Source organism: Cucurbita moschata, unplaced genomic scaffold (assembly GCF_002738365.1).
Source record: "Cucurbita moschata cultivar Rifu unplaced genomic scaffold, Cmos_1.0 Cmo_Scf00004, whole genome shotgun sequence".
NCBI lineage: Eukaryota > Viridiplantae > Streptophyta > Magnoliopsida > Cucurbitales > Cucurbitaceae > Cucurbita > Cucurbita moschata.
Window position 1 is genome coordinate 6,556,651 of NW_019268520.1, and position 26,192 is coordinate 6,582,842.

The 26,192-nt window shown below is 37.8% G+C and overlaps 4 protein-coding genes and 1 non-coding gene across 11 annotated transcripts; 3 read left to right on the plus strand and 2 right to left on the minus strand.

Moving 5' to 3' along the window:
• Positions 1-233: 233 nt before the first annotated feature.
• On the plus strand, positions 234-2,393 carry LOC111441897 (mitochondrial import inner membrane translocase subunit Tim9). Its single transcript, XM_023079089.1, has 2 exons — positions 234-423; positions 1,981-2,393. Exons 1-2 carry the CDS (start codon positions 329-331, stop codon positions 2,165-2,167), a joined length of 282 nt encoding a protein of 93 aa, XP_022934857.1. The 5' UTR covers positions 234-328; the 3' UTR covers positions 2,168-2,393.
• Positions 2,394-3,629: 1,236 nt separating this feature from the next.
• On the plus strand, positions 3,630-8,458 carry LOC111441886 (transcription factor MYB3R-3-like). Of its 4 annotated transcripts, XM_023079075.1 has the most exons (10): positions 3,630-3,790; positions 4,038-4,045; positions 4,143-4,321; positions 4,511-4,562; positions 4,797-4,854; positions 5,429-5,523; positions 5,611-5,714; positions 6,020-6,148; positions 6,575-7,673; positions 8,158-8,458. In XM_023079075.1, the coding sequence occupies exons 3-9, from the start codon at positions 4,176-4,178 to the stop codon at positions 7,629-7,631; spliced, it is 1,641 nt and encodes a 546-aa protein (XP_022934843.1). In that variant the 5' UTR covers positions 3,630-3,790; positions 4,038-4,045; positions 4,143-4,175; the 3' UTR covers positions 7,632-7,673; positions 8,158-8,458. The 4 variants fall into 4 exon arrangements, with proteins under 4 accessions (XP_022934843.1, XP_022934841.1, XP_022934842.1 ...); XM_023079073.1 differs by lacking the exon at positions 4,038-4,045; XM_023079074.1 differs by lacking the exon at positions 4,038-4,045 and having other exon boundaries at positions 4,170-4,321.
• Positions 8,459-9,243: 785 nt separating this feature from the next.
• Positions 9,244-22,036, minus strand: LOC111441880 (E3 ubiquitin-protein ligase PRT6). 4 transcript variants are annotated; one of them, XM_023079063.1, is made up of 19 exons: positions 21,524-22,036; positions 20,097-21,209; positions 18,608-19,815; positions 18,370-18,510; positions 17,448-17,691; positions 16,646-17,368; positions 16,130-16,321; positions 15,338-15,999; positions 14,019-14,070; positions 13,133-13,766; positions 12,569-12,774; positions 11,961-12,487; positions 11,768-11,872; positions 11,562-11,628; positions 11,383-11,460; positions 11,039-11,107; positions 10,342-10,570; positions 10,027-10,094; positions 9,244-9,872 (listed from the first exon to the last, which is right to left on the minus strand). In XM_023079063.1, the coding sequence occupies exons 1-17, from the start codon at positions 21,590-21,592 to the stop codon at positions 10,496-10,498; spliced, it is 6,165 nt and encodes a 2,054-aa protein (XP_022934831.1). In that variant the 5' UTR covers positions 21,593-22,036; the 3' UTR covers positions 9,244-9,872; positions 10,027-10,094; positions 10,342-10,495. The 4 variants fall into 4 exon arrangements, with proteins under 4 accessions (XP_022934831.1, XP_022934830.1, XP_022934832.1 ...); XM_023079062.1 differs by having other exon boundaries at positions 10,007-10,094; XM_023079064.1 differs by lacking the exon at positions 10,027-10,094.
• Positions 22,037-23,410: 1,374 nt separating this feature from the next.
• LOC111441895 (transcription factor AS1-like) lies at positions 23,411-25,663 on the minus strand. Its single transcript, XM_023079087.1, has 2 exons — positions 24,607-25,663; positions 23,411-24,307 (listed from the first exon to the last, which is right to left on the minus strand). Exon 2 carries the CDS (start codon positions 24,207-24,209, stop codon positions 23,601-23,603), a length of 609 nt encoding a protein of 202 aa, XP_022934855.1. The 5' UTR covers positions 24,210-24,307; positions 24,607-25,663; the 3' UTR covers positions 23,411-23,600.
• A 299-nt stretch (positions 25,664-25,962) lies between these two features.
• Positions 25,963-26,035, plus strand: TRNAK-UUU. Its single transcript has one exon. It is a non-coding gene; the product is annotated as a tRNA-Lys (tRNA).
• Positions 26,036-26,192: the final 157 nt, after the last annotated feature.

Here is a 26,192-nt window from a genome sequence, read left to right on the forward strand (position 1 = left end):
TTTTTACTTTCACATACCTATGGATTTACACTATTTTAGTGTACGGAATGAATAGTATTTGGAGTTTAAAAGGATAACTCAAAATATTGGGGCTTAAATGGGAGAATATACGAACATTGAAGGACCATTTAGCAATAAAACTATTACGCTTTCTATAGGGGCTGAAATGGAAAATATACGAACATTGAAGGACCATTTAGCAAAAAAACTATTACGCTTCCTCCAACTTATAATTCCAACCTAGCTGAGCTATTAGCGGCGATACAGAGAAGGGAGAAGAAACCAGAGAAGTTGAACCCTAAACCCTTTGCTTTCTTTGGAGTCGAAGATGGACAAGAACATGCTTGCTGATTTGGAGGGTCTTCCTGAAGAAGACAAGCTCAAAATGGCCACCATGATCGACCAGCTCCAGATTCGAGACAGGTTCTATTTATTTATCTAAAAACTTCGAGTTTTGAAGAGGATCTAATTTATTGAAGCATTCTCTTGTTATGAATGTTGTTCTTTCTCCACGTGTTGCGGCATGGTACAAAGTCGTATCTGGAATTTGTCTCCGATAACTGATGATTTTTGTGGGTGGCAATATGATCTGGGATGAATATGGTAGAAAATCTGGCTTTGTTTGTCTCTCTTCAACTGATAACTTTTATGAATGTCCAAGCGCATTCCACAAATTTCCTTCGTTTGTTGGTTGGAAATTTTTGGAATGCGCTTGGACGTCTTTGAATGAGCCGTAGAAGGATTGGAAGTGTTCTAGATACTGGTCAATTTGTGGGGGGGCGATATAGAAATTTGGTTTTGGGGTTTTTGTGATTATGATGCAGCCAGAATAAGAGCTTCTAGCGCGGTACCACAGCTTGAAACTTTCATGACATGCGCTGAGAAAGATCTAGCTAGTTAAATTTCCTCTACCAGATTTTGTGGGCTTGTTTTACTGTATCCTGCTTCTGTTTTGTTTGTATAATTTGATTATATTTTTGCTGAGGTTTTGAGACCACCTTTTAGAGATTCACCTGGATTGATTTAGGGGTCAATAAGAGTAAATGTAGATGGCAAATCACTTACCAAGAATGAGCCCAAATCATGTTGATCTCCTAGAAATTTAATATCCTTTGAATTGTCTTGGCAAACAAATGAGACAACCAAATGCGGTAGGGGGGGAAAATTAGCCTTTGAGAATAGTTAAGGTGAACACAAGGTAAGGTGAGATGTATATATATATGTATGTATATTTGAAAAGTTCACCTTATGATAGTATCACTTATTTATTTACTTTCTAAATAATCTTGGTATTGTCTTGTGTGCCATTAGTGTAACAGCCCAAGCCCAAGCCCACCGCCAAACAAATATTGTCCGCTTTGGCCCGTTATGTATCGTCGTCAACCTCACGGCTTTAAAACGCGTCTGCTAGGGAGAGGTTTCTACACCCTTGTAAAGAATGCTTCGTTCCCCTCTCCAACCGATATGGGATCTCACAATTCACCCCCTTCGGAGCCTAGCGTCCTTGCTGTCACTCTTTCCCCTCTCCAACCGATATAGAATCTCACAGTTAGTCTATTCAACAAGTTAGTCTATTCAACAACCATGCACCCTGGCCAGTGGCCACAGGAGCTCAAAGTTCGTACCTCATACTACTCAAGTTAACCAACAGAGATTCAGGGCTTTTCCTTTTTTTGTGTGACAAGTTTCAATATTCTGAAATTTCATCTGAACTACGATTTCCTTCTGAATATACTCCAAAAAAGGGAACTGATGGAGTTCTAGGGAGTGATATTGATTTGATCTTGGATTAATATATCTTTGGAAGCTGAAGTAAGATGCCATATAATTTATATTGAAAAGAAGACTGCACAAGACTACAGTACAGTACTGCAGCTCTTTTGCTCCATTTTAATTTATGTTAGCATCCAATTTATGATGATCACTATAATATCATCACGCATTCAGAGTGATAACTGTTTGCCTTCTAATAAATTGCAGTCTGAGAATGTACAACTCATTGGTCGAGAGATGCTTTGCGGATTGCATAGACAACTTTCAGCGAAAATCCCTAACAAAGCAAGAGGAAACATGTGTACGTAGGTGTGCCGAGAAGTTCTTGAAGCACTCAATGCGCGTTGGAATGAGATTTGCTGAGCTCAACCAAGGAGCCGCTACCTCAGATTAATGTCGCATCAGAGGACACCCAGACATATTCTTGAGACCTTCAGTTCTTTCACCTCTGGAATTATAGTATGTTTCTTCCATATTCTTGAAACCTTCAGTGCTTTCACCTCTGGATTTATAGCACGTCTTCCATATATGTTGCAACTGGGATTAAGTGGTGATTTGATTTGACTTATATATTAAAGTTTTAGTATCAGACTTCCAATAAATGTTTGAGATTTGATATCCATTAGGATGATTTAACTTAGTTTTTTTGCTTATTGCTGGTAATATGGCCTTTTCTTCAACTTCATAACCAATTTGATAGAAAAATGATTGGAGATCAAATCTTCAACAGTCAGATGAACTGCAATTGGTTGGGTTTGTTTGGCAGAGCCTTCTGATGAACGCACTTCATTCTTCATCTAATCTAAGCATCTCATGCTTGGGTAAGCCAATGTTTTATTTTTTCCTTTGTTTTTTGAGATTATTCCATCTGCTTGAGTAAAGGTTGGATGCTATGATTTTTTAAGGGAGATAGAGATGCTGTAGCCACTTTAGTTAGTTATTTTTTAATTGGCTTATTAAGCCAAGTACTTAAAATTCTTGCTTAGTTAAGTGGTGAAAGATGCCTAAACCCACTAACCCATGTTAGTGCTAGTTGTTACGGTCGTACTTTTTCAACTAAGGCGGATCGTGAGCAAGTCAAGATCACAATGGCGCATGATTTCATCGCAAATTGTGACACTATCACTACAATTAAAACGAATTATTCTATTCTAATAAATTTAACTGCTTTATATATCATGCATTAGTGTACCCACTTTTCGTGTCACTAAAATTGACTCGTTAGAGTTTCAAACGATCACTCCCAAACTTGAATAAGAAAAATGTATGATATATAATTTTTTTATTTTATAAATATCAACCGATTTAGGCAAATATTGACCAGAAGTAAACACTACTTGTTTGAGCAATGTGGGAAAAAAAAAAAAACAATGTAACATATTAATGCTTTTATTGTTTTACTGTTTTTTTTTTAATTTTATTTTTTTTAAGAAAATCAATTATCTAGTTTACATAAGATTAATTTTAATATTTGTTAACGCACGATATCTCTTTACAAGAATCCGCTCAAATCCTGGTCATTTATTCCGAATCAGACGGTCCAGAATTGCCCACGAATTCGATCCCAAAAAATGTTCGACCTTTAACGCTCGAAACCTCAAGGGGCTGTCTGTTCTAACGCCTTCGCACTATAATCGTTAATTGACCGTTAGCCGATAGGGTTTCACTTCTACTTTGTTTTATTTTTTAAAAAAATCAGAAAATCTGTATCCTTCAATAACGGTAATTAACGGAGACGTCGGTGGTGATATGGATATATTCGTTATGTATAAATATTGCAAATATTGGGAATTTTATAATTTTATCATTATTTTATTTTATATTATGTTATATATATATATATAATTTTTTTTTTCTCACTCTGTTTGGCCTCTACTTTTGTTTCAACGGGCGACGATTTTCGAAACCAAAAGGAAACTCTTTGTTTCTGAGGGAACGGTTGTTCCTTCGTTGTCGAACTAATTTCATCGCTTCCTTCAGCTCCACTTCGATTCCCGCCACTTCCTTTCCAGCAGAGGTATCTTTCTATCCTCTCAGATGTTTGGAATTTGTTTTCTAATTCACTTGATTTTCCTTCAATCTTGTCGACTGTTTGATCATGTGTTGTTTTCGTATTCGTCTCAACCTTGCTCCGATTGGGGCAAGATTGTTCGAGTTTTCCCCCTTTTCGTCTCTAAAACCCTACAATTGTGATTCTCCTCTGCGTTTTCGATCTGATTGCGGGGATTAAGATCTGAGTTCTTTCGTTGCTTTTCGTTTTCCAGTTTAGGTGGTGGGTTTTCGAGAACTTGATACGAGTTGGGGTTTTTTGAATAGTTTCTTCGGTGGTTTTCGGTTACAATTTGAGGTGAAATTTATTCTGTTATTAGGATTTTGAATTTTGGAGATGGTTCTAGGAGTAGATGGAAGAGGCGAAACAAGAAGAGTTTTGTCTCGAAAATAAACAATCTACGGCTGCTACGAGTTCCTCTGTCTCTGAAGGTAGTGGCTGCGCAGCTGCCAAGTCTCCTGGGATGTGTAGTCCGGCACCAACATCTCCTTCCCATCGGTAATTTCACAAAGTTGTAGCTCTCGCTAAGATTTTGTCATTGTTTCTTGCACACTCTATTAATAAGGCAGCTAGGTGTATGATATTATTGGCTGCCAAAGTAATTGAAAAATGCAATGACTCTACCCTGCTTATGACCAGTTCAAAGAACTCAGACGTTTATGCTTAATGTGTAATTTGACTTGGCAGGAGAACCAGTGGCCCTATTCGTCGAGCTAAGGGTGGTTGGACTCCTCAAGAAGTAAGCATTGATTGCCCCCTCTTTTAGTTGCTTGTGTTGCATAGTTCTTGCTTCTTAATTATGATGGTCATTGACGTATACCATGTTTTTCAGACGCCTGCCAGGCCTAGAAAAACTATATCTTTCAATGGATAAAGAAGATTCAATTTCCAAAATCCTAACTGATAAGATCACTCATATAATAGGGAGCACTTTTCTTGACTTGAAATGATGATTTTTTTTTTTTTTTTTCAGGATGAGACGTTGAGAAATGCCGTTGCAGCTTTTAAGGGGAAGAATTGGAAGAAAATAGGTTTCTCTCTATTTTTGTTGCTATAGAACTCTTTTTTTAAAATGATTTTAGAATTTTAACCTTTGGCTTTAGTTGATTTCTTTATTTTATCTGACGAATTGAATGTGTTCTACTGTTAAGATAGTCTTGAAGAATTTTACACGTTCACTTAACTAATAAAAAAATTATGTTAAATATTTTGACCGTTTTTAAATATGTGGCCAAAGGGAAGGCATTCTAAGCTTTATACCTTGGATGATGATCTCGTTAGTATTAGTATGCAATTGTACTCTTCTTACATCTTGCGTGTTTGAATTTTATAAGCTACAGCTGAAAGTTATGGGAAAACATGGTTACTTGGCCCAATTGGGCTGATAATTACTTTGTATGCATATATTGCTAATTCAACTTTCAGTCATTTTTTAGTATCATTATAAATTATACCTATGAAGAGTGGGTTGCCTGATCAGTAATTACCATCACTTATTTCAACACCCTGACCATGACTTTAAATGTATCAATTATCAAAATGGTAAAGTTTTTATACGCAAATTTGTTAGGTTGATTAATCTTATCAAATAAAATTTGTGTGCAGCTGAGTACTTCCATGATAGATCAGAAGTTCAGTGTCTGCACAGATGGCAGAAGGTTCTCAATCCAGATCTTGTCAAAGGACCATGGACTCAGGAGGTTGTTACTCGTCGTCTTTTTCCTTGGAGGCTTTCTCTCTCTTGCACGTATAGTGAAAATTTATCATTTTGTTTTTCTTTCTTATAGGAAGATGATAAAATTATTGAGCTGGTATCGAAGTATGGGCCTACAAAATGGTCTTTGATAGCGAAATCTTTGCCAGGTCGCATAGGGAAACAATGCCGAGAGAGGTATCTCCTGTGAAATTACTGTGATTAGCTGTGAGCTGAAGTCTTGATTTTGAAATTCTAAATGTAATCCGCATGTTTCTGGGAAGTTTACTATGCTTTGTTTTTTTCCCCCCTTAATGCTTGGTCGTTCGCCCTGTTGAATGATTGTGCGTTTCCTTTTTTTCTTACCTAAAGACAATAAGAGTTACTTATGAGTCATGATTTCCGAACCTTTAGCATTTTCTGTCTCCATGTTTTGCTCTTTCTGAATATTGAAGGGGTCTGAGTTTTTGTATCTGTTGTAAAGTAATATTCTATTTTTTTAGGTGGCACAATCATTTGAATCCAGATATAAAGAAGGATGCATGGACATTAGAAGAAGAATTGGCCCTAATGAATGCACATCGGTTACATGGGAACAAATGGGCTGAAATAGCCAGGGTTTTACCTGGAAGGTACTCATTCTTGTTTTCGTAAACTTTCATACCTCAATGAAAATAAAAAAAAGAAGGGAAAAAGAGATAAACAGATATAAATGTACATAGATAGGTCGAACGAGTACGTGTAGACCATGTGTTCAGCCGCCTGTCCAGTCCCGTCTAATTAATTTATAAAGTATCACTGATATGATCTTTACATTCTTCTCAATAGGTCATTTAGAAGTAACCCTTGATTGGTTATGTCATCTCTTATTTGAAGATTTTATTATTATGCTGAATGAATGGTAGAAAAATGTAGAAATATGTGTTATATAAACTAGGACGTAACAAACACGAAAAAGAGTATTATTTATCACGCATTGGAAAAGAAATGTCTTTGCTTTGGAATTTTTGTCTGCTTGACTTGGTTAAAATGATATGGCGTATTCCTTCTATATTCAGGACTGACAATGCAATAAAAAATCATTGGAATAGTTCATTGAAGAAAAAGCTAGATTTCTATTTGGCAACTGGGAAGCTTCCACCAGTTGCAAAAAATAGTTCCCAGAATGGTGCTAGAGATACTACTAGGACTCCACCTACTAAAAACTTTCCTCTTTACTCAAGTAAAGGGTCAGACTCAACTGCCCAAACATCGTCGGGTAACACCGACATGTACAAATTGGAGGAAAGCAGTAAGGACCAGGTAGAGTCGTCAACGCCTCCTGATGAAGATATGGTTGCTTCAACAAGTGGGGTTTTGAATGAGTCTGCTGATTCCAGACATGCCAATTGCTGGCCGGGATCTTCAAATATCACGGATCCAAGATGCAGGAAATCTGGGTCAACACGAAAGAATGGGACTACGACTCCTGGTGATCTGGAGAATGAGATTAGCAAATTAGATGAAGATAAAATTACACAAACACCTTCAAGATTTGAATCTCCGAAGTATGGTTCACTGTACTATGAGCCACCCCAACTAGAAAGTCGTATTCCAGTAGATTCTGAATTTTTAAGCATGTACATGTATGAGACAAATAATAGTTCAATCGGTTCACCAATCGGTATCTTCACTCCTCCTTGTGTGAAGACTAGAGACTTGAGTATACACAGCCCAGAGTCGATATTGAGAATTGCGGCTCGAAGTTTCCCCACAACTCCTTCAATATTACGGAAGAGAAAGACAGAAACTCAAACTTGTCTCCCTCCTAAACAGACGCAGGATGGGGAGACAGAAACAGTCATCTCCCGAGAATCTGGTCAAGAAGAAACACTTAATAATGGTGACAGCATGATGGGTTCACCAAATGGAAGCTTATGCGAGACTCCTAGTAATGATCATGGCCCCAGCAAGTCAAACAGTAAGGCTTTCAATGCTTCTCCTCCATACCGGTTAACATCCAAGCGAACGGCCATCTTAAAATCTGTGGAAAAGCAACTTGAGTTCGCATTTGACAAGGAGAAGAACAACCATGCTGTCCAGTCAGTAGAATCAAATGGAATCTCTTCCAGATAAAGGATTCTTTAGCAAACACAATAAGATGGCAAATTCTGAACTGTAAGTTATTGAGCCTCTTTCATCTGTTAGTAATATGCTCATTTTCTTTTGAAACTTGTAGCACGGATATTAATAATGTCATCTCGTTCTTTTTGTTGATTTAATTAGGGATATCCTTGATAAGTATTAATCTGCTTTGCGAATCTCTTTTTGTGTGCATCAACCTTCAGAGTGAGGAAAGATCTTGGGTGGGGTTTTGATAACTTTTGGATCCTACTATTATTAAGTTCAATCCTACTCTTTCTATGCATTATCTAAGTTATTTGACACCACAGTGTAGTACTGGTTTGGATCGAGATACTTCACCAGAATAAGTTTTTCACCTGAATTTGAAGGATCTTTAAACACTCGATCTGCTTTTTTATATCACTGTTAGGTTGGCCCCATTCTTCGAAATGTGCAACTACTACATTGTAAATAAGCAAGAGATGTACTATTGGAGATACTTTCTGTAAATTTACTGACAGGGTTCCATTTTTGACAGAGCAACGGAGTTCAGGGTAAAGCAGCGCATAAAAAAGGGCTGGTCGGTCAAAAGTCCCGGCAAGTCAATATCGCGAAAATGCTGTTTCAGTGTTTCTTGAAGCAGCAATTGGTCTCGAAAAAAGATGATTCGCTTTAGTTCCTTCGTACATATATTATTTTGAACTTATTTGTTTTACAGTTGCAGATAGGCCTAACGGTTTTCTATTTTAGTGTTCACGAAAACATGTTTCATTGTACACTTGGCAAGGTTTGAATGGTTAGAATTCTGATACTTATGAAATAAAATTTGATTTTTCTAACTGTAAAAATTCAATTTCAAGAACAAAATTCTATAGTTCTGCATCTGCATTATGATATTTGGATCTGATTATCTTATAGAAGCATTATCTGATCTGATTATCTTATAGAAGTATCGTTATCATGTTAAGAGTATCGTTATCTTATAGAGGTATCGTTATCATGTTATCATATTAAGAGTAAGAGTAATGATGTAACGAGGCTAGTGTTAGAATGAGGATGGAAATATAATTTCCTATGGCTTAAAACCCCATTACACTGCTTTAGATTAAGATTAGAGGATTGCAAAAACACATCTTCTGCGAACCACATGAGATTCTCTACCTTTTGTAATTCCAAGATTAAGATTAGAGGATTGCAAAAACACATCTTATGCGAACCACATGAGATTCTCTACCTTTTGCAATTCCATACCACCGATGAAATCATTTCTTACAAAAATAAAATCGTAACAAATGTAGTTTTGAGATATTGAAACCTGCAAAACCTAAAGCTATTCTTTGTTTTGGATATGGAGTCTTTCACCCAACTAAGATTACATATTTTGTAGTATACTTCACGATAGAAATCAATTGTCAGAGTAAAAGATCGGAGAATTAAATCTCCACTTACACACTGTTAACTCTGAGCGTAAAAAATAGAAATCAATTGAAATTAGAGAATTAAATCTCTACTCTAAAACACTGAGCGTAAAAAAATCAACAATAGTTCAAAGAAACCCATTCTCCAATTAAAGAGGAGGAGGATGACACGGAAGACATTGGGAACAGATGGATCGAGTTGGAGATATGTGATAAAGAGTTCAAAGAAAGGAAAAATATAAAAGAGTGAATGTTGATATTTTACAATGAAGATTAACAAATAAAAAATTGAGTGGACTAGAAATGCACAATAAGCTCCCCTTCTACTTTCCCTATGTACTTAAAGAAGATTCATTGTGCTGATTTCTAACGATGGGTTTGAACTTCAAACAAATAAAAACGGGCAGAACAATTCAGTTTTCCCTTTTTGGGGATCTAAACCTCTCCATTATAATTGCACAAACTGATTGCAAATTCATACGGCCAGATTTGACAGAACAAAATGGCCACCACTCCCATCTCCACCCTCCAAATAGAAAGATGCCAACGGCCTTGATTCAGAAATGAAGGCAACTCCAAAACAATGCTTTGCCACTAAATTACCATACCGGGCAACCTCCCTATGTACAAGCGCACTTTACACACGTCAACTTCAGAAATACTTCCAACACACTGCACATTGAAAGGTGATGATGCATCTTTGATATCCTCTGGGCCACTGGCTACCGACTGCAACACATGAAAACAAAGGGCCATTTCTCACCTCTGAAAAGACTTGTGCACGAGAATTCGTTCTGTAGGAGTACGGATTCTTGAAAACCAATAACTACACAACCTAAAACATGAATACATGTCCAGAATAATACTGCTTTAGAAGAAAAATCTCTCAAATGAAGGGAAGACAAGTCGGAATTGATGACAGAGCAGAGCAGCATAGCAACACAGTCAACATTGTAGCAGAGAATTTACATTGGAACGCAAAGGCTTACTCATCATGCCTGAACTTAAAAAGCTCATTAATCCCTCCTTTACAGCCCTTCTAGAATTGATATGAAAACTGTGACAAATAGGATAGGCGTAGACATTGGTACACGGAGATGGATTTTTATATGTTGATTGATAACAAACAAGAGAGAATTTGTTAAAAAGAATAGATAAATATCATTTTTCAAAATAAAGATTAAAGTACACAATGGTGATTCATGAAAACCAGAAAGGCTATACAACATATACAACTAAAATTCTATACAAATAGATATTTATTCTACATCAGAGGTATATAGGGGTTTCCATGTTCATCATACCTGTATTCGACATCCCTATCAATGCCTCCATGGTGTAGAATACTTCGCTGCTAGGCAAACTAGGACAAGGAACTCAGCATGAACTATAACAGGTAAGTGCAAAATCTGAACCATGGTCAGTGGCCGAAGGAGTCGCCTCAAAGTATACTCCAGATTAAATCATGAAGATGGACCCAATTGTAGTCTGGCCTAGAACCTTTGAACTTCGATCAAGGCCATGACAAGCAACCTAAAAAAAAAAAAAAAAAAGAAGTTAATCTACGAAGAAGAATGATTCAAACATTTTTATTCAATACTCAATTTTCTATGGTTACGATTCTAATTTTAATTAAATATAGAAACTATCTGCCTCCACAAGTTCACTAAGTTTGAAGTCAAAGGAACACTATCAAATGAAAAAGTGAACTACAAGGTAAAAATAACGAGATATGTTTTTGTTTTTGTATCTCATTGAACAAAAGTAAACAAGAAATAGTTATGAGAACCGAGAAACGAAAAACCAAATATGGAAATGTCATAGAACTGGTCTCTCACATAGATAGGTAGCTATGTCTTTAGGGGTCAATAGCTAATTTTTATAATTTATCAGAGGCCTCACTTCAAATATTCAAAGAAGAGAAAACTTCTTCACGTAAAACGAGGGAGGGAACAAATGTCATGGCAGGGGGAAAACATAAAGAAAGTTCGTTTTCTTCACCATATATGAAAGGGCAGCGTAACGCTCTTCATTCAAATACAATGGCTTTCCCCGACGCATTTCAATATCCTGCAGCAAGGAAGGAAACTAGAGATTACAGCGGAATATGAATATGACCAAAAAGAATGCTATACAATACTTATATAAAATGACAAAGGAGAAGTTTCATCAACAACCCATCATAATTTGCAATTGAAAAAGGATAAAATCCTCGATAACTGCAATATAGAGTCGTTTGGTTTCATATGTTTCAAGATAACATGACATACAGAGAAAATGCGTACTTGGACCATAAAGCAATCAAATAATCAAGTAAATAACAATTGATAAAGATGACAATATACCTCCTCACCAAAAGCATCCAAATAAGGAGATGGCCAAGGAGCCTGACGTGCAGATCTCTGCAGTAAAATCGTGGTCCTCTGTCAAAATAAAGCAGAATCTTATTTAGTTGATCCCATTGTCGAGTAAAAAATATGTAAAACAGAAGGATCCCTGAACACAAGGTTAAAGGACGACGCACCCTAATCAGCAAAAACACACCAGTGCCAGCAGCACAGATATTTGCATGAGCTTGGCATCCACTTTCCCTTGAGACAAACATAATTAACTTTCAAAACTTCATAGCTAACAGCAAAAGCACAGAATAATTCTTTTTCTTATGAAAACAAACATCGATCCTTCTAAGCCAATTTTGAAAGTAAAACTATTTTTGGAAGGCAAAAAGACCTGCAACAGGATTTCCAGCTTGGGGAGCACAGTCTACCACATAGCAGGCATAATGCAGGATCATCAATAACGTGTTTGCAGTCAGGGCATCGCTTTTTTATGTACCTGTCGAAGCAGAAAATTCGATCATTCCCACTTCAATATAACAACAGAATAAATAAAAGAGAGAAATTGAATAGAAAGTCGAACACACCTCTGCAATAAATCGTGGTAAACATGAGGCAGACGAATTAATTGAAAAGGTACTGCAGGTGTGCAGTGCTTTATGTTTTTAGACCTCTGCAACTCAAATTCTTTATTAAAATGACAAAACCACTTCGAAACAAGTGCCCGTGAGGTTCCATCCTTAAAAACAATATCCAATGGAAGAATTTCGAACATTTTCTCAAGCTTCTCAATTTCGTTGAGTTCCAGTGTGTTGTTGTCAATCATATTGTTACCGGCAAGATATGTTTCTAAAGCAGTCTCTCCATCAAAAATTGGCACTAGTGCACAGGAATTTAGTAGTTTTAGAAGTAGTGCACATCTCCGAAGATAAGGGAAAGTCAAGCTACGTATCATGTCCTTAACATTACAAGACGGCTCTGTGTAATTTGAAACAAAATACTGTCGCGCATATTCAGATTCTTCCATAATTTTGCAAATATCAGCAACCAAGGAATCGCTAAAGCCCAACTCATCTACCTTGCATTGAGACTTGATGAAAGACGAGATTATAGCCTGTAAAGAATATTTCAAAATTACAAATCTAGATTTGGCAAAACATAATCAGCATTGAAACTTTAAATGCTTCAAACATACCTGGGCCACAGAAACTAGGTAGAAGATATGCACAAGGGAAAGCAAGGATTCCCTACACGATAAAAAGGGGAAAGGAAGACAAAAGAGAACCCACATCAACGATGCAAATGGGTCATGGGCAAGAACAGGATCAGATCCTCGGCTCAAGAACTGGATATCAAATTGTGGCAATTCCACACGAAGGCTGGTCAAGATGTGGAGGATACCTGCAATAGCATCAATCAGAAAACTATAAGTTGAAGAGTGGAAGATATATATAGAAAAACTCCACGAAAGAATTTCAGATGGGAATCTATCTTAGCATTTATTGAAAGTTCATGCCCGTGAATAAAGAGGCATCATATCTAATATCCTCGACAGTTAGTTCATAAAAAACTTGTCCTAAACAGAACATGGATGGACATTTGGAAAAATTCAACAAGATTCTAAGTGTTCATTCAACTCAGTCCCTGAAGTGCACACTACAGAGAACGAAGTCAAAGACGGTGATACAATAAAATCCAATAAAGGAGTGCCAAAAATAACCCAAAAAGATAAAGATGCTTTTAAGCCCCTGAGTTGTACCTCGTCCACATGAGTCGCTAGCATTTTCATTGGACATCCCAGAGCAGATGGAATCTGCAAACCTTTGAATACCACAAAATCTTTGAAGCAAAAGGAGAGAATCCTCACATTTAACGCGTTGTATCACTTTTAGCAATAAAGACAATACAAAACCACCAGAAGTTTTAAGCTCCTTATACAACGTATTCAGGCCAATATTGGGGTTCATATCAGTCTTACTACGGGCAGCAATTTCCATTGATATGAGGGAATACTTGAGCATGTCCCACATAAGAATTGATGGATTAATCCTCGAGGAGCTTATTAACTTATCCTGTTTCTCAGAAAAATACATCTTAGACAGAACAAGGGATACAACTTCAAGATCATGACTCACTTTTCTATGTCCATGTACAGAAATATCTTTAAGCACTTTATTCCTCCCAACAGCCTTAGCTGCGGATTGCAGGAGAGTCACTGCTTGCTGAATATAAAGTGGATTCCCTCTTTCAGTTGATTTGTTAAGATGACCTGAAACCCGTGACAAACTCCCAACTGAACTCGTCGCCGGGTTCCAAATGTTTTGAGATTCCCTAGGATATGCAGGCAAAGTGCAATTTGCAAGACGTCTACACACTGGGCACAAGAATTCTCCCTGTTACGTGAAACAAATTTTCCTAAATTAGCACACATATATATAGAATATATATATATATAAACCACAAAATTCCTGAGTTTTGATTGAGATGATTCTCTGGTCAGGTGATTGAAGTACCAAGTTTTGGATTAAGCTGGGGCATTGAACTTCTGGTTAAGGTGATTGATCCTATGATTATGTTAATTAAAATTTATGGTTCTTTATTCTAAGAAAATGCGAAATGAAGAACTAAAGGAGAGATACATATACCTGCTCAGGATCAACTATATGCCCTCCTTCAAATACAATTCTTCGAGCAAACCTGAAAGCACAAGGAAAGAACATATGTTTGGCATTAAAACATATTGGAACATAAAGAAGCAAAGTGTACCAACAAGCAGTCTAAGAAAATAGGTACATCTTGCACTTACACATACAACTAACGATGTCTTAATTCAACTTGGGGATAGAGTAGTACAACCTATAGAACGGATCCTGTTCAAGTAACGCCATTACAATGCCCTATTTCTAACTATATATCAGTGGAAGAGTATGACAAAGTCCTCCTTCAAACCTTGCCTTAATAACTCCCGAGCACTAGTAAATAAAGACAGCAAAATGTACGGATGTTTCCTTGCATTTAATTTGACTCACAAAAAGTTACAATATCATGATTACAACATCAAAATGTGAACAATAACACCCAGCAAGTTCGAGAGAGCCGGTAAACTCACCCAAGCCCTAGAACTACTGTTCTATTAAAACTACGTGATAAGAAAAAGTAAACAGACAGGCAACATATACTACTAATACCCCGGCCCTAACAGATGTACTAACGAACTCCCCACGTCTCACTAACAGTTGGCCCCCTGGTTAATTCCCTTATTGCCCCTTCTAGCATAAGTATTAACAATAGAGGGCCTAACACAAAAACACAGTGAACTACATCAGACAGAAGCCTCTTTGCCATTGTAAGCAATACCCCCAGTCTCCAGAAATAAAAGGAAAAAAAAAAAACAAATGTACTAAAAGCACTGTTATCAGCTATCACTATTTTAGAACTTCAAGCAGATGCCATATTTGGTATTACAATCCTCTCAATACCAAACCCTAGGGGATGACCAAACACAACCATATACAACCAGGGTGTACCATGGTCTACCTCGAGGATAATTCAATTCTCGATCCACTTAACTTTAACTATCACTTTCATCTTCCCACAGACAGGAATTCACAAATTGCCACAAGTTCCCTTTTCTTACTACTAGCTTTTCCTACTTCTGCACCTCTGCTCTATAATGCGACAAAAAATCAGATTTATAAATTGAAACTAAAGCTCTAAAGAATAAAATCCTGGAATAGGGTAAACAAATAATTAAAAAAAAAAACATCAGATTATATAGTATTGAAGGTTGGCCACACACAATAAAACGATTTTCTAAATCCATAAACTGCAACGAAAGACAATCACAATAAAAAAAAACCATCTGCTGTGAGCAAAAGGGATTTTTTTTTTCTTTTGAAGAAGAAGAAACAAAGAATTTCATTGATGAATGAAGAACAAAAATGAATTAATGTAGAAAGGATACCTTTCCTTCAGTGAAGATAAGTATCGATCAAGACATCCTTGATGCACAGCATGCCCACAAGAAGAAAGATAAATTCCATCACAGTCTGTAGGACCAATTTCATTAAATGCAGTAGGCTGCAAATGTTCTACCAGTGTGTGAACATTATGAGCGCTTACAGAAGTTGAATGATTTTCTGCCAGCTCTCTTGATAGAGCAGCTATATATTTCACATGCAGCACAGACATGGAATCTTCTCCTCTTACAACTTTAGAAAAATTTTCATCCCCATAGAATTTAGAATGCAGACTATCGTGCATTTCTTTTTTAACAGACAAATAAATATCTTCTTCCAATGTATCAAAGCTGATTATTATCTTTTCTCCTTTATCATTTGATGTACTAGGCACTTGACTGTTTCGTAAAGGAGGAAAATGAGACTTGACAAAATCCAGAAAAGCGCCAACTTCCCCAGGAAGTCCATGATTGGCATATTCTTTTACTGCATTCTGAATGAGCTCTGTTAACTGCAGAGACGAAATCCCTCCTGAACTTGCAGAGGACGTGCTTAGTCCTGATTGATCAAGGTTTCTTTTTGACATTGTTGAGGCATGTTCATCTCTCCAGTAAGGTTGATCCCATGACACGACACCTCGATCAATTAAACTCACAAGCTTTGATTTCTAGTTTAAGAAAGACAAATTTTAAAATCAGAACCAGGAATCTGTAAAGGATGAATTCAATTACACAAAAGAAACCAAAATGGAGAAATAAAATGAAGTTAATAGAAAATGCAAACAGCCGATCACATACCTGCAAAAGAGTCAGAAAAGAAATAGGCACGCTGGAACTCGAATCATGGCAAAGCGAGCAAACAGTTTCAGACTGTTCGGCACTAACACTGACGTCGGGCTTCTCAGACTCTTGCCCAAATTCTGGATCATCATCATCCACAGAAGCATCAACACTGGCCAAAAATTTTGATTGCTCGGCTCTCATTTTTTCCTACAGACAAACCACCCAGGAAAGTAAGGTATTAAGCCGAAGTTCGTTTAGTAACAAAGGCAGAATAAACATCATCGCCATGTGTGAATGCAGCCAAAGTTTACCAAGGTAGATAACACCTCTTATACCATAAAAGCGCAATGAATTTACAATATACGTAGGAACTTTAACTTCAATCTAACCCTTACAAGATCAGAATAAAAAGAAAGCCTTCCAAATGCAAAAGAGTTATCTATCAAATGAAAAACAACATTCTTCCTTGGAAGAAAATGATAGAAATAAACAAAAAAAGGTACTTACTCAAAAAGAAGGAAGACATCTTACCAATATGGCAGCCTGTCTCTCTCGAGCCTTTGCCTTCCGCTTCTCACTATCAGAACTTCTGCTCGGTCTATTAGTATTACTACTAGGCAAAGATTCTGACAAGTAACCAAGAATTTCAGGCGCAAGTTGCTGGACTTTGCCCATACAATGAGAATCAACCTCTGAAAATTTCTTCAACAAGCTTTCAACCAGAGAGGATAGGTTGCAACTTCCAGCCTCCAAAAAGTTTTCTCGCCCTTCCTTCTTGTGCATTTTCATTAATAGAATAAGAAGAGATAACAAGCTTTGTCTGCCGAAACCATATGCCAAACCCTCATCAATTTCTTCAGCAGCAAAAAGAAGCAAGGGAATAGAATCTGGACCATAAAATGATTGATCACTCGATTCCTTTTGCTGAAAGCAAATATCCAATGCCAATGCTAGCAAGTGCAGAGCACTTAACAGGACACTATCTGGAGCCCGTGATTTAGTTGATTTCTCAGTAAAAACAGAATAAAACAGCACAGCGCGAACAAATTGAAGGACTGTTTTACAAGTAGCTATTCTAGCCAATCCTTTAAAAGGGGGATAGGTTTTAGTCCATTTAGGCAGCTGTGAGGTCAAAGCAGAGACACTACATGACCTCAAATATCGTTCTTCAGCAACCTGCAGATCTCGTAAACTCCAACGAGGGTGGTACAGATCCAATTCTTTCCAATACTTCCAATGTAAGGAATACATTCCCTGAAACATATTTAGGTCTTAGGAAATAATAATGAACATATGTATGCAACAGATAACCCAAACTGGTGAGGGGCATAACCTGATTAAATCCAGAGGGATTGGAATAGACAGCAATTGTATCCAAAATTTCCTGCAGCTGATGACACTTGGAAAGATCACGAGGGAGTGCTTTCACCAGTTGACTATGAGTAGCATCTCCGATTGCTAACTTGTAAATCAACTCTCTCTTCAAGCTTTCTGCTACTGTAAGTCCGCAAAACCTCCTTTCATTGACTATTTGAATGATCAATGTGAGCATCTCTTGCACTAAAGTAGGCTCATACCTGCAGAACAGTGTTTTATACTTCGTACGAAAATTTTAAGAACAAAACAATTCTTTATGAAAGGGGTAATTGTATAGTATATCTAGTTAAACGTGGTTGCAAGCTCTCTCCCAACCATTAAATATATTTGTTTCAAATATAATTATCAAAACCTGCATAATTTGTCAAATAGTAAAAATTACCCCATCTTTTTCTTTAACACTTTCGTGATGTGTTGTGCTGTCTCAAATAATTATCACATCTATGGTAACTGATTCTTGTCAAATGTATTATAATCTGCCTAAATGTCAGCTTTATAAATGGAGTTTTTTTAAACACAAAAACAACTAAGTCCAAGAAAGGAGATTTCAACTATAATAAAGGACTCCAATCCAAAAGAAAGATACTTGCAAAAAAATCCAAATGAACGATATAAAGGGATGTCAGTGTAGAGTGTGAAAATTAGGAAAAGGAGGGTCCCTATTTTTGTATCCTTGAATATACTAAGGTTTCATTTGAATTCATGTTTATTGTAACTTTTCAATGATTCAACAAAAAATTTGGTTTCTTTACAAAATATATATATTTTATATAGATACTATAATGAATGATTCCTAGCTGCATTAAACAAGGGTTTAAGTAGCACCCTATTTTAAAAGAACAATAAGTTCCAAGTCAAAGTAATAGATGAGTACATACTCACTAGGGCGTTCAACATTTAGGGAAATATAGTCTGACAGCCGGAAGCGTTCTATAATTCTACTGACATAAAGATCAGGTGGAGCCATAGCCGCACAACACTGCAGCAGAAAGAGATCAAGCTCCAGACATTGTTCTGACCTGTTACAGAGCCATTGAAATAGCAGCAAGTTTCCATATAGCATACCAAAATAAGAAGATAGAACATAAGTCCTTTGTTCCCCAAGAGTTAACTTACCAGCGGATCGATCGATACAACTCACAAGACAATAGTGCTGCATCTCCATTCCTCCGCCACATTCCAGCATTAACCTCAGCACAAAAAACTTTAATGCGTAGAGGATGCTCCATAACAAATGAAGAAAAACCGTACGGGTGACAGTCTGTAAGAACACTTTTAAAGAAGTCCATATATTCAGATGACAAATTTGAGGAACTAGCACCTGTTGCACTTAGCACCACAGATTCACTAAAACAGCTTCCCAATGCCTTCTGTAAAAGCAAGGAAAGCAGCCGATGTAATGGAATGTGAATAGATATGTCCTGGGAACTGACATCATAAACAATGTTTGGCCATGCAGATGAGCTTAGAGAATGTAGTGCATCAACCTCCATGGCATAGTCCTCATCAGTAACTGTATCATTGGTCACATCCATCAATTGGCTGTCCTCCCCACAACTTATACCATGCTCATTGTCAATACTCATTTGAAGGCCACTGTACATACGTGAGGAATATTGCCTAATATGGTATTTGCTTCTTTTAGCAAGCTTCTCAAAAATAAATTTACCCTTCTCCATCTTGGATGGGGCAGATGTTTTTCTCAATGAATAAGATTTGCAACTAGGAGACAGGCTGATGCTATCATCAAGCATATTTGGAATGCTTCCATAAGTACTTTCAGTTGCCAACCAACTATCAATAATCTTCAAGCACTCGTAAGTCAGCCACATAATAGTTGGTGAAATTTTATCTAGACAAACTTCATCAACTCTTGATGCAGATGTGGATCTACTACCCTTTCCCAATACATTACATGCAGCAGTTTCCTGTGATAAACGTCCTACTTTAGCGTGCCTAACATTATCTATATCATCCACATTCTGCTTGTACGTTTGGAAGGACATTGCATCAGCTGTATCTTCACGACTACTACTATTAGCAGGAGAAAATGCTTCCTTCACCAATAGAGAATGAATATTAGCAACAGAGTGATCTAAACCAAAAGGTAAATGGACATTTTCATTTTCTTCTTCTATGTGGAGGCCTGTTTCTCTCTTCTGAGGATCCATTCCTTGCACAAAAGTCAGCAGTCTCAACCAAGTTCTTAGGATATCCTGCTGCTCATAGATTACATATCTGGGCACTACAGCATGGCTCATAACAAATCTAACATCTTCAACTACACGAATGGTGGTTTCATACAAATTACTCCACTTTATAACCTATAAATGAGAAAATAAAAATCACAAGAAAGCAAATAAGCAGAACTATGCCAAAAAGAGTACTAATTGAAAATTATTATAATGAACACACGAAGCCTGTAAGGGGGATATTTGTCAATGACTTCATTATAACATTACAAAGGTCATTTGTATTTCATTGCCTGTCTATATGTGTGAACATTACACGTTTCTATCTTCTACTAAGAACACATTTAATGAATGAAGAACAGCATAACAATTGACCAAGTGCACAGAGTTGAAAATAAGAAAGGATGCTTTACCTGCAGGCGACCATCTTCACTTACGCAGGAAATGAAAATATCTTCTAAGCATCCCAAGAGGATGGACAATAAGTTCATTTCCTCCACCAAACGAGGAGTAAGTGTTGGAACTGTGAATATTTGAACTGAGAAAGTTGACAATAGTGGATACTTCTTAAGAGCGTGGTCACTGCTGTCTTCTATCGCTTCACTGATAACAGTAGGATAATAATTCAAAAAAACTTTTGCAAATTCGTATTTGAATATAGGTTCTCCCAGCAATTTTAGAAGTAACTCGTGGACTTTCTTCACTACGCTATCATTTAAAAGCCTCTCTAACCTCACCAAAATATCCAATAAGCCAGCCGAAGAAATCACCCTCTTCGAAACAAAGCTGAGTAAACTTTCACTGTATTTGCAAAAGTCCAAAAGCATCTCAACAACAGCAAATGTTAACTCATTTGCAACCTTTTTATGCTCTGTAACACGGTCACTCAATTTAGGGTCTTCCACGCTAATATCTTCGGCAGATAAGAGTTTGTTTTTCCAAGAAGTGAAGAGTGCATCAAGTATAGGCCCTACGGATTTAACAAATTCCTCTGGAAGAGGTTGTATCTGTTCTGCACCTTTATGCTTTGAGCAAAACCCTTCCCGCTTCCATGCTGTCGCATCACCACAATCACAGCAACCGCCACCTGTATAAATTATGGAGTAATCGTGGTCCTGGTGGTTTCCACTCTGAAAGCAAGGGACACAAATTGCACAAGTTGGGTCATGTTCACAAGTGCGGCACCTATAAGCTATATCATTGTGGCCCCAAACAGCACCACATACACCACGCTGGCCAATACTCATTTTTGACAGATTCTTCAGAGCATAAGCTGGTTCACCTTCAAACATCAACCACTGTAACCACATCATGCTTTCACGGAATTGAGTTTTCATGGTTGGGCCCGTCAGAGATTTTTTAGACCCTGCTTTAGCATCTCGTATAACTTCTACCACTTCGACATCAGTAGGCAAAATTGCAGACACCAGCTGCGGTATCAGAAACTTGTTGTCCTTGACAAAAGAAACTAAACCACGAAAAAGTTGATCCAATAGCTCATCAGGAACTCCAAGTACAGCTAGTCGCTGACAAACAAGGGAATCAGAGTTATAAACAAGTAAACCGATGATAATCAGAGTTTGATCGAGGCAACACACTATCTCAATTCCAAGTCGAAATTGAACAGAAAATTCAATAACAGAATAGGATAAACGCATCTACAAAGTAAAGACAACGACAGACAAATACACCTATTTCCTCCATGAACAAGAACACTAACAGCAACTGATTGCAGGATGGGCAGCAAAGTATATGGGATTAGAAAGAACGTCCTTACCTGAATCAACACCGAATTTGAAATGAAATGTACAAATAGGAACGGGAAAAGAAAATCGCATACCCGCAGAATTCGATCACGCGGCTTAAGTGGCGCAGATTCAGAAGGGGAACCAATATCCATGTCGTCCATTCTCCGGGAGCGCCAATATGGCACAAAACAGTCAGCGCAACACAAACAGCGCCGTAGCCGAGAGGTTGCACTCCCCAGGTTTCAACTCCAACCAACAACTACTGGACAAGAAATCCGAAACCTAAAATTCAATCCTCTAATTGGTCCCGTCTCGATCATTCAATCAAGGAGCGGTGAATTTCAACACTGAGATTATCCTCTTGATCCCTCTGCGCTCCCAATAGTGGACTGTTTCACCAAATTTCAGAACCGCGATCAGCGTATAGAAAATCGAACATCGTCCACAAAAAAGTTCATCGCCAAAGGTAGGTATAAGTAAGAAATTTCGTCAAAAGTTGTTGAAATTACAAACGAAAATGCAGAAACCCTTCGAAGGAAATGGTTGATCTTGATCGTATCTTCTTCGATTGCGTAACTATTTTTCTTTTTTTTAATTAAAAATAAATAAGTAAAGTTCATATTTTGTCTCACGCAATGCTTTAAGTCGGTGAAATGTAATAAGATGCTGTTGTCGGAAACAGCCCAGGCCCATTTCACATGTGCCCCTGCTGGGCCGCCACACACACTCTCTCCCCTCCCTCTCTTCGTTAAACATTATTAAACAATATTTTAATATTTAGATGAGCATTGATTTCTTTTTTTCAAATTGTGCTTTCTTGACAAATTCGAACTTGAAGATGAACAAAGATTAATAATATCTTAATTTATAATTAAATTTATCTCGAGCTCATTTTTAATTTCAAAAATACTTAGGCATATAACATTAAAACATATAAAATATCTGGTTTGAATACTCGATTCATGTGGATGCGTATGAAAATTATTATTAAAAGACAAAAAGCTACCGTTGTCAAAAAATTTATTTTTCTATTAAATGTATGGTCAATCATTCAATACATTAAATATTATTATATTTTAGGTATAGTTTAAAATTGTATTATAAAAGATTAGGTACTAAATAAATTATACATCAATATTTATAAAAAGGGGTATGCGGATGGTACGCAATATGACAAGCCACTCCTAAAATGCATATAAATTTTAAATTACATAATGAGAGTGGCTGTGATGTAAACTCATTGGTGTTCATACCATTTGTTATTTTATTAATTTTTTTAAAGTTCTTCTAAATAAAAAAAATATAGTAAATGAGATATGAATTACGTATAAATTTCAAGAAATAGATGTACACATCATCTTGAAGCAATCAAATGATTATTTGTCCTATTTTCTATTCATACTCTTCCACGGAGTTCAAATAAGTTTATTCTATAGTTTTTATCCAATTAAATTAGGTGAATTCAACAAAATATATATATATATATATATATATATATATATATATAATATTCATTGTAATAATAGGTTTTAAAACGCACCTCTAGTAGGGAGAGGTTCTTATACCCTATTTTACCCTCCAACCAACTTGAGATCTCACGATCCACCCCCTCTTGGAGGCCAACATTTTTGTTGGCACACCGCTCGATTTTTTACTATAATATCATTTGTAAGAGCTTAAGTCCATCACTAGCAGATATTGCCTGCTTTAGCTCATTACATATCTTTGTTAATCTCACGGTTTTATAACGCGTCTATTACAAAGAGATTTCCACACCCTAATAAGAAATGTTTCGTCCCCCTATACAACTATGTGGGATCTCACAATTCTCACTCCGGGGCCCAACATCCTTGCTAGCACACCGCCTGATGTCTAGCTCTGAAATCATTTATAACAACTCAAACCTACTATAAGCAGATATTATATGCTATGTTTCGTTACGTATTGTCGATAGCCTCATGTTTGAAAAACACGTCGACTAAGAAGATGTTTGTACACTATATATCAACACAAGGCAAGTGTAGGAGGACATTGATGCATAATTTCAGATGTCAATGGATACAAAATGGAAGTAAAATACAAAAAAGTACCTAAAAAGGAAGTGTTTTCCATGAAGAAATTGAGAGGCAATCACCAAAGTTGAACTCACCTCCCACTGGAATCAGCAATTCAAGTCCTGCAACCCATATGCTCAAGAAACTTAGTGAGGCTCGAGTGTTTAGCAGCCCATTGCTCAGCCAACTTTTGTTCTTTGGCCTCTGCATCCTTTCTCAACCCTGCCAATTGTTCCTTATACTCTGCTTCAATCCTCTCCAAACAAACCTTCTCTTCTTCTCTAAGAGCCTTCACTTTCCCTTCAACCTCCTCCATCTTTTGACGAATCCGGGACGCCTTCTCCGACTCCAATTGCAACTCTTGTCGTCTTAACCTCCACGCCGTTTCCTTCTTGTGCGCTGCCCAAGCACGGTGCCCTTCATCCAGCTCGCGGCAGCATTCCACAAGCTCCGAAGCAAACAGGCTTCCACCACATGATGCCATTGACATATGAGGTGCCAAATTGCCCAACACAAGAGGCATGTTTTCTGGGATTCTCTCTGGCTGTTGCAGCCAAGGGATGGGAGAGTAGGCTGGAACTGTGGGGGAAGAGAGCGTTAAGGTAACAGATGGGGAAGGCGGTCGGAGCGAAGAACCGCCGTTGGAGTTCGAAAGCCAAGGAGGAAGAGACGGTGGCGGAGTGGATGAATCCGTTTGAAGAAATCCCCCATTGGAAGTGGCCATGAGATAATTTTAACTAAATAGCCTTACAAACTTACACTCACAGCTGAGTTGAAGGCTCCACATTTATTAGTTCCCCACAGCCTTCCTCTTCATGGCATCTAAGAAAGGATGAACATCAAGAACTTATGATAAAAAGACGACAAAACTGAAACAAATTTCAGGGAAAAGACAGACTAACACAGCAATCAAAGCATGACCCATTTTACATTTCAGATCAGAAGCTGCACTAATGAAGTAATGAAGAACAAAGCAGAGAAAAGCAGTGATAGAAACAGGAAGAACCCATTAGAGCATCACCAAAAATTGTGCTACATCCAAGAGAATTGTGCATAAAAACACATGGAAACCAGAAAAGAAACATAAAAAGATGAAATGTGAAAGAGAGATGAGTGCATACACTGGTAGTGATAAGTACAAGGCTCCTCAGCCAAACAGAGCCCAATTCAGTAGAAACAAACAGAGAAAAAGAAACCCAATTCTGTAAAAGCCCCCAAAAGGTGAGAGAAGTGAAGGGCGTGGGTGTGCCGTGCTGAAGGAGAGGCAAGAAAAGAGGTAAATATATGGAAGAGAGTGATAGAGGAGGGAGTGGGAAAGCCACAACCACAGCCACAACCACAGCCACAGCCACAGCCACATCCACAGCCACAGCAGGCATTAACTTTGGTTTAGTCACTGTTGGATATATGTATAAAGGCAGAGGGGACGATTGAGACAGAGCGAAACAGCTGAGGATCAGAGCTGCTGCAGCGCCAGAAAGAGAAAGGGAAGGGGGGAAGGGGGGAAGGGAGTGGGTGTTGCTTGGCATTTAATGGTGCAGAAAGCTTTAAGCTTGGTTTCAGCGCTTAACCTGCACCCACCCTCCATTCCACTCATTCACTTCTGTCCCAATCAAAATTCTCATCAAGGGTTTAGTTTCAAATGTAATTACTTTTCATTCGTAATAGTAATCAAAGAGAGACAGCGAGAGAGAGAAATGGAGGATAAGGAAGCGAATGGGAATTCTGAAGGCGGCGAATAAGGCAAAAGAAGAGCAGAGGAACCTGAGCGTCCACCGGGTCCGGGAGTCAGAGTGAGGATCGCGGAATCCTTGCGGTGGCCCCCCCGAGAAGGGGAATTCTGAAGCTCTGACGTCAGCAAAACAAACCCTAGAAAATGAAATTGGAATTGGAATTAAGAGAATGGACTGTAGTCCGGGTTTCGCGGCCCGAGGCGACGGACTTTGATGGACACTCCACCTTTCTTCTCTGCTACTCCTCCTCCCTCCTCCCTCCTCCTTTTGTCAGTGATGCGTTACGTCTATCTAAACCCTTCTTCATCACTTTCTATCTAATCCCCCATGCAATTTCTTCATCACTTTATTGTCGCCTCAAAAAAGCTCTCATGTCCCATCCTATTTTTCTGGAACGAAAGCTAAACGGTGGAGAAAGCTGCTTATTACGATAACAAAATAGAGAATAAAAGGTTTCGATTTTTTTTCTTTTTTTAAAAAAAGAAGAAAAATAAAATAATAATAAAGGTGAGTGGGATTTGATGTTTCAAAGCTGCCGTGAAATTGAGGGGGATCCTCTTCTTTAACCCAAAATCACTCTCAGTCTGCAAAAGCCGACTCAACACTGAACCATTACCGCCTTCAACACTGCCTGCGTTCTCGAAAGGGTCACTCACATCCGCCTATCTCCGCCGGGAAACCGCCACCGCCCGCCACCATTATTAGAGCATTTTCTAATATTTTGTTTTACTGTTTCACAGTCAAGCCGTCTTAGCTCAGCCGGTAGAGCGCGTGGCTTTTAACCACGTGGTCGTGGGTTCGATTCCCACAGACGGCGTTTTTTTTTTAAATAGGAAAAAAATATATATAGAAATTGGTATTTGTGCTATTACTGAGAATAAGGCCTAGAGATAGGGTGTTCTAGATGAGCCTCAGCCCCACCCTAGTTGTGGTTTGGTGTGAACACGTGGAATTTGTGGGGGGGGGGGGGGGGG